This window comes from Portunus trituberculatus, chromosome 49, assembly GCF_017591435.1.
Source record: "Portunus trituberculatus isolate SZX2019 chromosome 49, ASM1759143v1, whole genome shotgun sequence".
NCBI lineage: Eukaryota > Metazoa > Arthropoda > Malacostraca > Decapoda > Portunidae > Portunus > Portunus trituberculatus.
Genome location: NC_059303.1, coordinates 14,724,364 through 14,741,971, shown reverse-complemented (window position 1 = coordinate 14,741,971; position 17,608 = coordinate 14,724,364). Strand labels below are relative to the sequence as shown.

Sequence of the window (17,608 nt, the reverse complement as noted above, 5' to 3'; positions counted from 1 at the left end):
TGGACTAGCGCCGTTCACTCCTGCATGGGGCAATGTGAAGGATGGACTAGCGACGTTCACTCCTGCATGGGGCAGTGTGAAGGATGGACTAGCGGCGTTTACTCCTGAATGGGGCGGTGTGAAGGGTGGAAGAGCAGCGTTCACTCCTGCATGGGGCGGTGTGAAGGATGGACTAGCGCCGTTCACTCCTGCATGGGGCGGTGTGAAGGATGGACTAACGGCGTTCACTCCTGCATGGGACAGTGTGAAGGATGGACTAGCTTCACTTCTGCATGGGGCGGTGTGAAGGGTGGAGTAGCAGCGTTCACTCCTGCATGGGGCAATGTGAAGGGTGGAGTAGCGGCGTTCACTCCTGCATGGGGCGGTGTGAAGGATGGACTAGCAGCGTTCACTCCTGCATGGGGCGGTGTGAAGGGTGGAGTAGTAGCGTTCACTCCTGCATGGGGCGGTGTGAAGGGTGGAGTAGCGGCGTTCACTCCTGCATGGGGCGGTGTGAAGGGTGGAATAGCAGCTTTCACTCCTGCATGTGGCGGTGTGAAGGGTGGACTATCGGCGTTCACTCTTGCATGGGGCGGTGTGAAGGATGGACTAGCGGCGTTCACTCCTGCATGGGGCGGTGTGAAGGGTGGACTAGCAGTGGTCACTCCTGCATGGGGCGGTGTGAAGGGTGGACTAGCGGCGTTCACTCCTGCATGGGTCGGTGTGAAGGGTGGACTAGAGGCGTTCACTCCTGCATGGGGCGGTGTGAAGGTTGGAGTAGCGGCGTTCACTCCTGCATGGGGAGATGTGAAGGTATGGCTGGCGGCACTCACTCCTGCATGGGGCGGTGTGAAGGTATGGCTGGCTGTGGTCACTCCTGCAGGCAGCGGTGGGAGGTTGGACTGACAATGGACGGTGTTACAAGACTCTTCACACAGGTTGCCTCGCTTCACCATTGTTCGCCAAGTGTATAAAAAATTATCAAAACAGACAATGCCGTCCGCAGCCCGCAGGAATGCCAAGAATACTGGCTGTACGGACGCCAAAACAAAAAAACAAGTTCATTAAATAGATAAAAGAAATAACAACAATTATAATAACAATAACAACGTCATCAACAATAACAACAACAATGACAATAATGATAATAATAATAATAATAATAATAATAATAATAATAATAATAATAATAATAATACCAGTAACAACAGCATGAGGGGATTTTTCTCATCTCTCCTCCCCCTATATCCACCATCCATCACATTATAGGCACCGCGTATCTTAACAGTACAACAATGGAGGTGCCACTATCATTTCCTTATCACTCTTACTGTTCTCTCACCTACGTTTTGTATCCTGACCTTACTGAGGAGAGAGGGGCATTGGGGGAAAAGTTCTCTGGCAGGCCCGGGTCACACAGATCCGTAATGTTAATGAATAGGGAAACGAATAGTGGTAGTAGTAGTAGTACTAGTAGTAGTAATATGGGGATGCAAGACTTCAAGGCTGCATGCTTTGATAACTATTGCCAGTGTTTAGCGCGCATTTCATTCATCAAGCATTTATCTTAATAATCTCATCATCGGTACTGCAGAGAGAGAGAGAGAGAGAGAGAGAGAGAGAGAGAGAGAGAGAGAGAGAGATTCCCATGGAGGAGGAAGCAGTTTATAGACACTTGCCGAAATGACCATTCGGAGGGTTTATGCATACCCTTGATGGGGGCATATATCGTCGTCCTCAATAGACGACAAATCCTTTACTTAAGAAGTACAAATCAGATGATGCAGGTAAGCTACATAATTCGCTTTCTGATCTCTCTAAAAATTTAGGAATGGAACGGAGTAGTAAGTTTAATTTACCGAGTATTGTTCAATGTCTCATTAACTCAATTTTTCCATTTTATCAACTCGACACAACCTTTTAGACAACTATTTCCTCTTCCTCAATAACACTATACCATCTCCTTCTACACTGAACGTCCTCGGCCTGTCCTTTACCTAATCTAAACTGGAAACTTCACATATCATCTCTAGCTAAAACAATTATGAAGTTAGGTGTTCTTAGTAGTCACTGCCAATATATATATATATATATATATATATATATATATATATATATATATATATATATATATAGAGAGAGAGAGAGAGAGAGAGAGAGAGAGAGAGAGAGAGAGAGAGAGAGAGAGAGAGAGAGAGAGAGAGAGAGAATTTTGACAGCATTCACAAGGAAATTAAAAACAACGTAGTTACCCTGTGAATCCCTCTCATATTCTATAAGGGAAGTAGGATTGTTGTCTTAAGCGATGTACACACCGAGTAGAGCCAACGAAGAGTCAGCTGATGGCATGGTGTGTTGTGCAACCATTGCCCACGGTCACTGCAGGAAAAGAATGAACGTGTAGTACGGAAAGCCCTCCAAAATCTGTGTTACTAAAGGCAAGTATCATTTCGCTAAAATCCAGCCGTGTAGTCTTGGAAAATCTTGCATCTGAATATTGTGATGTTTTCTTAACAGTCGTGATGAAAGCCATTACTGCTGTGTTTAGCGTTTGTCAGTGATTTTTCCAAATTTTCTGATATGAAAATGTATCAGTGGTGAGATCTGGTGATGAGATATCAACAGATCCGAGGACTTGATATGAATGTATCACGCTGCTAACTCGACTATCAGCGTCATTTAACAGGGCAACTTGGTAACCTAACCTTGGTTAGGTTAGGTTTTAAGATTGGGTTTTGTTTAGTAACCCTTGTGGGCCGTGATGTAATACATACAACTGAAAGCGTAGCGTTAGCAACGCTCCTGTGTGTAAACAAACCAACAGCTGAGCCGCACGTCCATCTGCCGTCCCTGCCAACAAAGTATTTTTAAATTTTTTATGTGGTTTTCTTTATTTATGACCTCTTTTGCAATTCACATTGCTTCATGTAATGCTCCACACCCTAAAACCCTGATTTCCCATAGATCCCTCAAGATTGTTGGGAATGAGAGGTAAGCATAAGTTGGAGTTCATAAAAGTCGTAACTCTAAAGATATTAATTTGCGACGAAAATGACATGTACCATCAATCATTTCACTACATTTCTCACCAGAAGAACATAAGCCGGTAAAAATTTATCAGAAGAACAAGGTCTTTAAAATGAGAAGGGTAATGAAAGCCAACTTGCTGTTTATGCTGAAGTAAAATAATACCCATAAGCCACATCCCAGATTTCATGGTTGGGTGAAGCTGCAAATTAACTGAATCTGCTCACCCAATCATTTCGTAAAGTGATGATTTGCAACGAATACAAAACACGTTAAAATTAGTTAATGTGCAAAATAGCTGCTCTTGGCCGGTCTATCTGCTTCTTTTAGATGTAAATAGAATACATACTTGCTCAAATTTTTATGATAGGAGTAAACTACATTTCCAGATCCCTTCGTTTTTCATCTTTCATCTTGCTATGATGGGAACTTGTCAGGAAGCAAGCTTTATGGGTGAGGAACTTGAAGGTGATAATTATATGGTACAGGAATGAAGGCAATAGCTTAAAATAAGTAACCTAACTTAAATTAACCTGATCCAACATGATTTAATCTAACCTGACTTCACCTCACCTAACAACCTACAAGCATCACCTAACAAAAATTCTGTATATCATGGAATCTGAATTTGTGGTAAATACTTCAACAAATGTTCTCGTCATCCATAAAGGTAATAAAAGATAATGATATTCCCAGATGTGTAAAGCATTATGGTTCTCTTCTAACATAATACCCATGTCATACTTATTCATGGTGACTTGAGTGGATGGTCAATATTTGATTAGTTGCATCTGGTTAGAATTTTTATCTAGTGTGTCTCCTGAAGGGTCTGGCTGGCATAGTTGGTTAAAGCTGCTGGTGTTCGGGCCTCTAGTCTAGGAAGCCTGGGTTCAGATCTTTACCGAACGTAGTTGCCCGATGGGATATATAGTGTTCTCCCATTAACCCTAGTGGTGCTATATGACCTAAGCTGTTGTGATGGCTAATGGATTCATTTTCATTTTTCCTGACAACATCCACCACTGGCTAAAGTTTGGGATGCCATGCCCAAATGGTATGCTGGTGCTTGTAAACAAAAATTACCAACAAAATGAGCTTTGTAGCAATACTATAAGCTGGTTTGTGCATCATGTTGGGCAGATTGGAAATATTTGTAAAGTGAATCTAAGAGAACTCATTTATATGCACTAAGATTGAAGATGGAAGCCACTGATTGTGATAGAGCATGCCATAGTATAACGTGTCTAGAGTTGATGAAAAAACATTTTTCTTACACTTTAACTGGATTCTTGTATTAGCAATTATATATTGATGTCCCAAATATACATTCAATTTTCTACCAAAAATGTCTCCTGGCTGTATTGCATAATTATTATGAAAAAACTCTCCAGTATTTTATAAGGTCTTTGATAAAATGATCTTCCATAAAAATAGAAATTATTAAGTGATTTTAATCTTTGATTGATCCATGTATATTTAGGTCTCCTATGTACTGTGTTCTATAGGCATGATGCATAATCTATTATAGGATGAACATGAAAAATTAACAAAGTTACTATTATTAATGTTGCACAGTGACTGATTCTAGATCTGAGCAAGTAATAAGCAAGTCCACCTGTCTTGTTAACAACATTTGTAATGTGATAATGGAACAAATGTGGCTAGCTTGGCCAATTTTGCCACTGCTTGAAATTTTCTACTTTATCTTGGGTTTTTCACTTTGACCTTGGAGTCAAAGTCTTTTCTTAAGATCCAGTAGCTAAATCTTTAGTTTTTAAGTAACTTAGCTGATGAGTGCATAAAAGGTGTTCAGTACTACATCTGCAGCAAATTCAATAATAAAACTATGATTATTATTTGGGATTATTCTAACACACTTTTCTTCCATAGCATTACCATATTGAATGGTGCATTTTTGGGTTATGTCTTTTTCTTTCTTATCAGTCATATGTAGCCATGAGTGTCACAGAACTCTTTCTGCCAATCAGTGTTTGTCCTGCAGGGCCACAACTCCCACCTTTGGTTTGAACATGGCGGCTATATTGCTGGGTTATGCATGTGTGGGATGGAGTAGGCTAGGTTAGCTCTAGTTAGATTAGGTTAGATTAGAATTACAACACTCATCTTTTACTTCTACCCTGTCTCCATCTCTCTTGCCCCAAGAGCTACCTTCTCTTTTTGTAAGTTGCAACAGTATTTATGTTCATCTTTATTTTGTTTTTCCAGTTTTTTTTTTTCCTAGGTTCACTTAATGTATATTAAAACCTTTTTATTTTATGTGTTCATTATTTAAAAACCATTTGAGTTATTATTACAAATTATTTTGGGGTATTTTTTCAAGTATGGGATGCATTATTGCATTTTCCATTGATTCCTAAGGGAAAATTTTTTTTGCTAAATGAGTGTTTTGCTTTATGAATAAGATTCAGGGACTATACTCGGTACAGTGTAGCCTCTGGTTGCATAGGCATTCCTTTACTATTACCACATCTCCACAAATAACTGTGTGTGAGGGCAGGTCAAGGTAGTAGTAAGATCACACTCTTCCAGTCATATGCCACACGTAGGATGGGCGAAACTTTTATACTGAAAATACACCTTGATTTTTATCTCATTGTGCTGTGAAACAAAGTTGGAATAATTTCAGAATTACATCAATCTATATAGAAACAGAGAAAGAGAAAGACAGACACAGAGTATTAGGACATGGAGCAGGGTTGAAGAAAGAAAGCAAGCCAGTGATCTTTGGAGATGTGGTAATAGTGGGGGAGAACTAGGTTAAACCAGGTGCCACACCCAAGCATTGCTACATTAAATGAGGTTCCACTGTATTTTATATGTTTAATATAAGTAATTTATGTTTGCTGTAGACCTAAGGCTGACTATGTTATTTAAACAAAATCTGACATAGCTAATGGAATGAAGAATCTTTATGAAAAAATGAATGAATAGATAAATACAATAAGTAATATCACAGGTCCTGTGTGTTCCAAGTGCAAGCAGAAGCTCTGGGTAATGTGAGATGTGACCAAAGCCAGTTTGTGGCAGACTTGTCAATATCCTTCTGCTCCTCATGCAGCCACCTCTATATAGCCTTGAAATGGCTAAGGTGGTGCTCCAAATGTTCTTACAATGATACATGACAAATTTGTCAAAGCTGCACAAGACATAGGGCAATAATTTGTAGACCTTGAGATAGTAAAAGTTTAAGTGGCACTTGAGATAGTAAGAATTTAGGACTAAGTGCTAAACTTGAGGATTGCAAAACTTGATAGCACAGCTTGGATAGTGTGAAACTTGCAAGGATGGTGTAAACTAGACACTTCACATCTCAGCTTTAGGTAGAACATCTTTGAATTTATATATTGAAAATTATATATTGCATAAATGCTTTAATAGTACAATGAAGGCTATTTACATTTGTTGTGTTTTTATACCATCTCTATTCCCAGGACAAAAATCACTTCATTCCTCAATTAATAACTCAAGGTCAGTATGATATTTTTTTTCTTCTAGGCTAGGAAATAGATTAAAAGAAACTATGAACTGTAAATGAATTTATTTTCATAACTTAAAAATCAAGGTCTGATAATGAGATTGTCTATTGCCAACCAAACCATTCTGCATAGATGTTTTTGTTGTCACAGAGACCTAACGATGTTAGCTAATGGAGTGTCTATCCTAAATTAATTTAAAGGCATACAGTGTTCAGGCTATGGCAAAACACAACTTAGGGACATGATGATGATAAAAGCATGGCAACACCCTCAGGCTATTTAAGTTTTGGCTGCAATTTTTTTTTCTTATAAAGAAAGCTGAACAAAAAATATTTTATTTACACTTAACATAACATATAACATAAATAATAGGATAACAAAGGGCCACCAGGGCCCATCTAGGTTATCCTGTATCAGTCGCACAGCGACCTCATCATCAGTACTTAAAGATACACTTACAAGTACACAATACATTATATACTAATTCTAAATATTTGGCCCATTAACAGGGCTAAGTCCTGCAGCGAAATCCTCTACAATTTGTGGTCCCCATACATGGGGATCATGTCTTGTTTAACTATAGTAAATTTCTTATAAAAACTATCATGCAGTGCTATACATAATTATAAATCTAATAAATTTAAGTGCTTATCTAATCTGTTTTTAAACATTGTCAAACTAGTGCTATTTACAACCGTCTCTGGCAATGCATTCCAGAAGTCTACCACCCTATGACTAAAGAAATATTTTCTTATATCTAACCTGCAGCCTTGCTTTCTAATCTTCCTGCCATGATTTCTAGTCCTACTTCCTCCTCTAAGGTAAAGAAAGATCTCACATCTATGTAGTTTGTATCTGAGAACATTTTAAATAACTCTATCATATCCCTCTTATACATCTCCTCTCAAATGAAAACATGTTTAATTCCTTTAATCTATCTCTATACTCCAGGCGCTTTAATGCTGGTATCATCCTAGTTGCTCTTCTCTGAACTGCTTCTAACATGTTGATATCCTGCCTATAGTGGGGTGACCAGGCCTGTATGCAATACTCTAAATGGGGCCTAACATAGGAATTATATAAGCTACGCACCACTTCCTTACTTTTATAACTAACATTTCTATTTATAAAACCCAGGATCCTATTTGCCCTATTTCTTGCTTCTAAACATTGCTTTGAAAATTTCATAGTCCTGTCTATCACTACTCCTAAATCCTTTCCTTCCTCTACTGCCTCTAGCCAACATCCCTCCATCTCATAGTTAAAGTTTGTGTTGTCTTTACCTAAATGCATAACCTGACACTTTTAGAATTAAACTCCATCTGCCACCTGTCTGCCCATGCTATCAGCCTGTCCAGGTCTCGTTGTATTCTGTAATTGTCCTTTTCACCCTGTACTGCACATGCTATCTTAGTATCATCTGCAAACTTTGATACTTTGCTACTAATTCCTATATCTAAATCGTTAATGTACACCAAGAAAAGAAGAGGTCCTAGCACTGATCCTTGGGGTACCCCACTAACCACTTCCTTCCACTCAGACATTGCCCCATTTAATACTACTCTCTGTTTCCTATCAGAAAGCCATTCACTAATCCAATCAACTAACCTACCCCTATCCCATGTAGTCTCAATTTGTACACTAGCCTCCTATGCGGTACCTTATCAAACGCCTTGCTAAAATCTAGATATATAACATCTATGCTATTTCCATCATCTAACTCCTTGGTAATATATTCTAAGATATCGAGCAAATTTGTAAGACAGGACCTCCCTGATCTAAAGCCATGTTGGGTATCTCTAATTAATCTATTCTCATTTAAATGCTCCCAAATACTACCCTTAATGATTTTCTCTAGTATCTTACATACTATACTAGTTAAACTGATCGGTCTATAATTATTCTCATCATCCTTCCTACCTTTTTTAAATATTGGAGTAACATTAGCTAACTTCCAGTCCTGAGGTATCTCAGCAAACCTAAGTGATCTTTCAAAGATTAACTTAAGTGCTTCAGAAATACTGTCTACACCCTCCCTAAGTACTCTTACACCCTCCCTAAGTACTCTAAGTACTCACTTCCTTGTGAAGCATTAACCTCTGCAGAGGTGAGGTCTTGTGCTGTATTAAAGTCACTGAAAATGAAAGGGCTTGGTACAGCAACTGTCTGTATTTTGCTCTTTAAAGTGATGTTAATCAAATAAACTCAAGCAACTATAAAGAAATACTTTAATAAGATAGCAACAGAAAAATACTGGTGGGAGTAAAAGTATGGTAAATCAATAGATACATCATAATATAGTGTTTATAGACAACTGCTCTGTATGATAAGAGGATGCTGACCATCTCCTGAATCAAACCAGCTACAAACACTGAAAAATTGATAGTTTTGCTTCTCTCCTTTTGCCTGATTGAAAATTTGTCATCCATGATCTTACTAAATTCTAGATCTCAGTAAAGGTGAGTATGAGAGCTTATCAATCTCTCTCTCTCTCTCTCTCTCTCTCTCTCTCTCTCTCTCTCTCTCTCTCTCTCTCTCTCTCTCTCTCTCTCTCTCTCTCTCTCTCTCTCTCTCTCTCTCTCTCTCTCTCTCTCTCTCTCTCTCTCTCTCTATCTATATATATATATATATATATATATGTGTGTGTGTGTGTGTGTGTGTGTGTGTGTGTGTGTATTATTATTATTATTATTATTATTATTATTATTATTATCTATTATATTTTCTATGTATTTTATCAATGATTGGGCCTGTATTGTGGTAGGTCAGAATTTTTTTTTAAGTGTTGGCATTGTACATAGATAAGTACATATTTGCGAGGCATTTTTGTATGTAGGATATAAGTTGTACATAGTTGAAAGTTATTTTTATGAACTGTATTGCAATAATTGATTATACTTAGTTGATTTCTATGCTTTAGGTATATTTAGTGATACCTTTGACTTGGGAGTTTAACGTGTTCCATTATGGAGCTTGTAACTCGATTTCCTTATATCTCAAATGATTTTTCTTAATTGAAATGAATTGAAATGCCATTAATCTCTTCCAAATCCACATTTTTATTTTTTCATGTTTTCAGTTAAGACAAGTTATTTGTAAATAAAAAAATATTGTATAAAAACAATGAAATATAACAAAAAAGAATGTAAAGAAGTAAACTATATTTACCCTGGAGATCAGACAACTTTGGATAATGGATGTTGTAATGAAATCTGTTTGGTAGTCTCAGACAAAGTTGTCATCATATTGTAGTGTTGTCTCTATCTGATTATGTTTAGTGGTGTTTAGTTTAGTAAGAATTATTGGGGATGTGGCAATCTTTGCCATTGTCACCACTAGTGGGAAAAGTTGACATGTTATGAAATAACAAGTTTGTTATGGTAAAAGAAAGATAAATATCAAAGTAATGATAACACTTCATAGAAAACAAAGAAGGTACATACAGTTCTTCCTCTTCATATATACCTCTCTGCATCCTCCAGATTAGAATATTAAATCAACCTTCCTAATATTAATATTCATGTGAGGTGCATGTTTTACCTTTATAGTAACATAAGAGGCATCCTGAACTAAAAGGACACCCTCACCAAAGTGTACTTTTCAGTTGTGGGCATACAAAGTTAGTAAAGTTGACCTTTGTTTCCAAGAGAACTGTCTGGTGGTGATAAGACAGCAACTTATCAGTGCCGAGATAAGTGGTGTTGCATTATTCACTTGTATCTGTGTGGATTGTGTTGTCTTTCTCTTGTAGGATAGGGTAAGCATGTACATCTCTTTCTTGGTATATACAGTAGTGGTTAAAAGACTCTTGAAATGAGTTGTTAGTAAGCTGACCTTGGTATTATTTGATACTGTTTCCTATTTATTTGTTTATATATAAAGCTGGCAGTCTTACCTGGAGTAGCCTAGATAAAGTACCACACACTCACACCATTCACTCTCATAATCCCTCTGAGAAGGGATTTTCTCATGGAATGACATAGTTGCTTGAATTTCCACTTTCTCCAAGATTACATAGTTTGAATTGATAAATATTTTTTTCCAATACAGAATTTGTGTCAGCAGAAATGAGTGGACAAGTAAACTTTGGAGTGAGTGAGGAAGACCAAAGGAGGACACCAGAAGAAAGTCCCACTCAAAGTCCTAGCTTATCAAGTCCAACATTCCCCACAAATACAGTTTCTGGTGCAACAGAAAACTCATACCTCACTTCCAATGCAGAATTTGAGACATACTTTAACAATGATAGAATCCTTATCCCAGAATCTGAAAATGTAAGTATAATTTAATACATTTCTCTTTATGTAGATCTGGCTGATACATAATTTATGCTTGATTTAGCTGACAGATGCAAGAATTGCAAAATACTGTATGTTAAGAAGCAATTCATATTTAATTGAATATTTGGAGATCATAATTCCTAGTAAAGAACATACATGCACTTCCATCCTGGTAACTCTATTCAGAAATTAGTATATATAACCTGAAATTTTATTTTTGCAATTGTCATTTGATTAGTTATGTATATGAAAAAAAAAAAAAAAAAAAAAAAAAAAATATATATATATATATATATATATATATATATATATATATATATATATATATATATATATATATATATATATGTAACAAACATAAAATTTCAGATCTTCACAAAGGTGGGTATATATTTCTCATAAAATATGGAATTAGATAATAAAATTGTGAATTGAAATATCAACATTTGGATATGCAGCTGCCTATTATTTTTACCTTCATATGTGCAGTTGTGAATCATTATAATACACATCACACTTCATTGAATGGGTAATTATTGGTAAAATGAATTTTCTTCAGTGGGATAAAGGTGGTGAAGCAGTTCAACACAAGCACCAATTACTCATGACTGTCTCCCTACAGAAATTGTTCAGCTTCCGCAAGTTGTGGGCGTTCACAGGCCCGGGATTCCTCATGAGCATTGCTTACTTGGATCCAGGGAACATTGAGTCCGACCTGCAATCTGGAGCAGCTGCCAGCTACAAGGTAAAGAGAGAGAGAGAGAGAGAGAGAGAGAGAGTGAGAGTTCTTTGTTACCAACCATTGGCCTGCTTTGCATCATGCAGGGGTGGAGAATACTTCAGAATAGTGTTTTTATATATGATTATTTTGAGTTGTTGGTTAGCTTTGAATAGTAGAAAATAATTAGTTGCTTAGTTGCAGCACTAAATCAATAGCAGTTCATAGATTTATTAACAATTATAAGGACCGTAAGGCAAAATATTATAATAAATATATTAATGTAAAATCTTATGCTTTTCCTGTGTGTGTGTGTGTGTGTGTGTGTGTGTGTGTGTGTGTGTGTGACAGCTGTTATGGGTGCTGATGTGGGCTACCGTGCTGGGTCTAGTGATGCAACGCCTCTCAGCTCGACTGGGTACAGTGACAGGTCTGCATTTGGCTGAGGTGTGTTACCGCTACTATCCCAAGGTACCACGGCTCCTGCTCTGGATCATGGTAGAGATAGCAATCATTGGTTCAGACATGCAGGAGGTGATTGGCACCTCCATTGCTCTCTACCTCCTCTCCAATAAGGCGTAAGTTGACTGGGTTTGCCACATGGCCATCTTTCCCTCTTCTTTTCATAATATTTCTAGAATTTTTGGTTATTTTTATTAGTTGGAGTAAAAGAAATATATTCTATGAATTGGACTTGGAGTTTAACATTTTATTTTTTAAAGTTTATTTGGATATGTTCCTAGGTACACATTCTCCTAAACAATTTATTACAAAATGTAGGTACTATTCTTACTGAAATAAATATGTACACTAATAACTTAATAGTTTTTTTATGTTGGAGGGGAACCAGCAAAGGACATAAAAAAAGTCAATGAAAATGAATAAATATATAATTAGGATACATAAAATGTAGCTAGTTCTTTTACTGTACAAGTAAGCTATTTTAAGTCTTCATCAAATATTGTAGTTTTGAAATTAGTCTAATAAGGATCTATAAACCTAAAAGGTTTTGCTGTCTGACATCTCATACATAAAAGAACCTTTCTTCCTTTCCTTTTCATGTTCCTTTGTGATGTGGGTTTTTCTTTCCCACCCCAGCATCCCTCTCTGGGGTGGTGTACTCCTCACCGTGGCTGACACCTTCACTTTCCTCTCGCTGGACCGCTATGGCCTGCGTAAGTTGGAGGCATTCTTTGGATTCCTCATTACTGTCATGGCCATCACATTTGGTTATCAGTATGGGGTGTCAAAGCCAGACCAAGTGGAGGTACTCAAGGGCCTGTTTGTGCCTGGGTGCTCAGGATGTGACAACCGGGCACTGTTGCAGGCTGTGGGTATTGTTGGGGCCGTCATCATGCCTCACAACCTTTACCTTCATTCTGCTCTTGTCAAGGTATGTATATATATATATATATATATATATATATATATATATATATATATATATATATATATATATATATATATATATATATATATATATATATATATATATATATATATATATATATATATATATATATATATATATATATATATATATATATATATATATATATATATATATATATATATATATATATATATATATATATATATATATATATATATAAGAGAGAGAGAGAGAGAGAGAGAGAGAGAGAGAGAGAGAGAGAGAGAGAGTAACCTCAGTTTATGAGCACCTCTTCTCAGAAGAATTTGAGATGCAAGTTGTCACTCAGTCAACTTTTTGCTTTAACTTGTGAGTCAAATTCAAGTTATGAGGTAGCTCCAGGTACACCTCTGCTAGATGGCTAAGCATTGGTGGAGGAGGTAGGCAGAGACAGGAGGAGTTCATTTGGTTTTGTGACTTTTCATTTACTTTCTTTCCTATAAACTCTCAATGAATCGTTGAACTTATCTGTCACACTCTTAATGCTACACTTTATTGCTGAACTTAATTGCTACCTACATTTTTTTTTTTACTTCCCTTTCACTTAACTTAATTTTCTTTACTAGCATTTTTATCTTTTTTGCCACACTTTCCTACTTAAACATTTCACTTCATGTGCTTCCATTTTAGAGCATAGAATTTTCATACAAATTAAATGTTTTAATTTGCTATGAGTACATTTTTAGATGAGTGAATGTTTACAGTTCCTTCAGAAACTGAGTAGTATCCATAAATAAATACACAATGTGACTAAAATGTGTAAGAACCTCATCATTAGTTTGGTCATAAATACTAATAATGCTGAAACCCAGCATGATGCATACTTGCTGGGCACAAAAACAAGTGCATTCCAGTCATTAAGGTGAATTTATGTATCAAGATGTTACTGGTTAGACTCAGCATAGTAGATTTTGCTCTCATTTACAATTTACATCTTAAATTTGAAAATAAGTCTGCCAGATACAAGACTCATGTTTCAGTATATATAGCTAGGAAAGTCTGGGACACTTTGGAGATAGTGAGTTTCAAGTGTGTTGTAGTGCATTGTTTGAGCATCACAGCATTATAACCTTAGCAATCTTGCTGTGTCTTTCTCAAAACAGTCACGGGAAGTGGACCGCACCAAGAAGGAGGAAGTGCGAGAAGCCAACAAGTATTTCTTCATTGAGGCGTGTATTGCTCTCCTCACCTCCTTCATCATTAATGTGTTCGTTGTCTCTGTCTTTGCCAAGGGTCTCTTCGGAGTTACTAATCATGAAGTGGTGAGTACTGTATTTACCAGTTTGACTTAAATTCATGAAGTGATCCAAATACTTTATATCCAGAACAATTAGTGTCAGTAGACTTAATGAAATGATGCTATGAAAATTGAGGTTTTTCATATTATTTACACACACACACACACACACACACACACACACACACACACACACACACACACACACACACACACACACACACACACACACACACACACACACACACACACGGCCCGGTAGCTCAGTGGTTAGAGCGCTGGCTTCACAAGCCAGATGACCGGGGCTCGATTCCCCAGCCGGGTGGAGATATTTGGGTGTGTCTCCTTTCACGTGTAGCCCCTGTTCACCTAGCAGTGAGTAGGTACGGGATGTAAATCGAGGAGTTGTGACCTTGTTGTCCCGGTGTGTGGTGTGTGCCTGGTCTCAGACCTATCCCAAGATCGGAAATAATGAGCTCTGAGCTCGTTCCGTAGGGTAACGTCTGGCTGTCTCGTCAGAGACTGCAGCAGCAGATCAAACAGTGAATTACACACACACACACACACACACACACACACACACACACACACACACACACACACACACACACACACACACACACACACACACACATATAAGGACTGATATAAGAAGAGATGTGCCATACTTAGACTGAAGAGAGAGAGCATGCACCAGGCATCATAAGGCAAATGGTGAGCCTTGTAATGTTTAACCCTTGTTCACCTGGCAGCAAGTAGTTACAGGATGTAAGCCAAGGGATTGTAATCCTACTGTCCTGGTGTGTGATGTATGAATGGTCTCAGTCCTTCATAAGAAATGGCAACTCTGAGCTCTGAGTTATTGCTGTAGGTTGGTTGGTTGGTTAGCAGACAACGATAGGTGAGTGATACACATAGTATAGTACATGTACTCTCTAAGAGACACACTACTGACTCTTCCCGTTCTGTTTCAGCATGAGCGGTGTGTCTCCATGAACAACACCCATTCTGATGTTTTCCAAGTGAGTGCCAAGTGTGAAGCTGTAAGGCAATACAAGGACGTGTCATGTGTTTTTTAGAACTCGGTATAATAGATATCTCTTTACTGTAGCTATGGGATCTTTTATGAGATTATGAAAATGAAAAGTGACTTCAGGAGCACTGAAGTTTACAGAAGGGCTGAGTCTTTCACATATTGGTAGGTATATATTTATGTAATGAGCTATTCAGGATGGCAAAATAATTGAAAGTTGCAAATTGGAGCGTATATAAGGAACATATGGGGAAAAATTTAGAAAAGTATCCATTATTGTGAGGCACCTCCGTAATATAAGAAGGAATACATTTAGATGGGGTGGAGGCATGCCAGACAATTCATTATTATTGTAACCTTTAGCAGATTAGGGGTAAAGGATGAAAGATGAACAAAAATAGAATTATGTCAGGGAATGTATGAAGACAAAGGATAACGAGGCAGAAATAAGAAGAGGTTTGTATAAAAACACTGCTCAAGCATTCCTATACCTTCTAAGTATAGGTCTCTCAGTGACAACACATCTGAGTGGATAGAGAGGGGAGAGGTGTAGCTTATTTATGGGAAGTTTCAAGCATGACAAATATAGATACTCGAAAGTAATATTAAAGTTAATGAGGTCATGAGAGAAAAAAAATTAGGACCTGGAAGCTTAATCCTTTTGGATTAATGGAATGTTTTTCACTGCCATATACCATTTATTGCAATCTTTTCACTGCTTTCCAACACTATACTTGTGACATTCTCTTGACTGACTTGTATATATTATTTACAAAGTGAACTAAGATTAAAGGTAATTTTTTTTATATATTTAGTTATATAATTTATTCCTGAGATGACTATTAAGTGATCTGAATTTTGATTAAAATATTAGTTGAGTTGATTATATATTGAGTCACAACAACAATCTCATGGTTCCATTGAGATACACATCAAATTATTTGTTTTAAACCCATGTTCCAATATTCTTTTTTTTTTCTTAGATATCATTCTCCATTTACGGAAAATATGCCTTGAAAAAAAGAAGTTATACCAATATATAAAGTTACATCTTATCTTACAATTCTTTCATTCACAATACAGGATAATGATGAGCTTGTGGACGCAGATCTTTACAAGGCGGGAGTGTTTTTGGGATGCACATATGGCGTTGCCTGCATGTATATATGGGCTGTGGGCATCTTGGCAGCTGGACAGAGTTCCACCATGACTGGCACTTATGTGGGACAATTTGCCATGGAGGTAAGAAGACTTGTCGGGGTACAATTGCTGCTTTGGGGAGAGGAAAGGTTTTAGAATAAAGATAAACTTCTATAATGTCGTGTATATATATATATATATATATATATATATATATATATATATATATATATATATATATATATATATATATATATATATATACACTCGACCCTCGAAACAACGGACCTCCCATCAACGGATTTCGGAAACTACGGACAAATTCTGGAATCCGGTTTAATCTACGGACGAATATTAAAATGCTCGTGATTGTCCGTTCCCGGCAAATTATTGTCCGGTAAACTTCGCTTTCTGTATTGTTTATTAATATTTATTAAACTGACCATGCTCATGTCATCTATTTCAGGTTATTTGTTGTACTTAATGCTTTGTAATACTGCTTGAATGATTTCTTAATGATTACGCAGTATTTTACGTACATTTTATACATTTTTTTACGTACTTTTGCAAAGAACTGACTTTTGCAATCTACAGACAGGGTTGTGCACGCATTTGTCCGTTGTTTCGAAGGTCGAGTGTATATATATATATATATATATATATATATATATATATATATATATATATATATATATATACATACATACATACACAAAACTAGCAGTTGATGATTTTGAAATACATAGTACCGTTTCTACAGTTTCTTAGTGTATCGCGGGTTTCTGCAGCCAATAGGTATTTATGTAATTTTTTGATATTAATACAAGAAATGTACAGTACAGTACTGTTTCTACTTCGCAGATTTTCACCTATGGCATGGTGTTTGGAATATAACCCCCTTGACAGTTGACAATTTACTGTGTGTATTTTCACCTTTGTCAATATGAGCAGAAACTTGAATTACATCATGCTCAAGTTGAGAAGTATTTACTGTAATAATTTAAGCTATTGGTGGTAATTGTTTCACAAGTTATTATTGTTTTTTTTTTCAGCTTGTTTAACAGCTTTTTGCTATATTGGCTTAACTCTGACCAAGTTTTGACAAAGCATGTATCAAAATGCTGATATGTTGGCCGTGACACCAAGTGTGGAGCAAATTTTTACCTGTATTGTGATGCAGACTAAATGTACTTCCTTTTGTTTTAATCTGTTTACTATTTATTTACTATATTTTCTCTTTTATAAAATACATGCTAAGCTACCTG

General features: G+C 36.8%; 1 protein-coding gene across 3 annotated transcripts in view; it reads left to right on the top strand.

Moving 5' to 3' along the window:
- The first annotated feature begins 2,264 nt into the window (after positions 1-2,264).
- Positions 2,265-17,608, top strand: part of LOC123499148 (natural resistance-associated macrophage protein 2-like) — a 33,958-nt gene continuing 18,614 nt past the window's right edge. For 2 of the 3 annotated variants that reach the window (XR_006672892.1, XM_045246816.1), the window contains exons 1-8: positions 2,265-2,417; positions 10,554-10,777; positions 11,406-11,528; positions 11,853-12,079; positions 12,600-12,894; positions 14,037-14,195; positions 15,145-15,192; positions 16,287-16,445. Coding sequence is in view for 2 of the 3 variants with exons in the window: in XM_045246816.1 (XP_045102751.1) it covers positions 10,571-10,777; positions 11,406-11,528; positions 11,853-12,079; positions 12,600-12,894; positions 14,037-14,195; positions 15,145-15,192; positions 16,287-16,445 (1,218 nt within the window). In the remaining variant the exon portion in view is untranslated. Of the gene's footprint in view, positions 2,418-10,103; positions 10,261-10,553; positions 10,778-11,405; positions 11,529-11,852; positions 12,080-12,599; positions 12,895-14,036; positions 14,196-15,144; positions 15,193-16,286; positions 16,446-17,608 lie in introns of those variants that run through there. The other variant, XM_045246817.1, reaches the window with a different exon arrangement.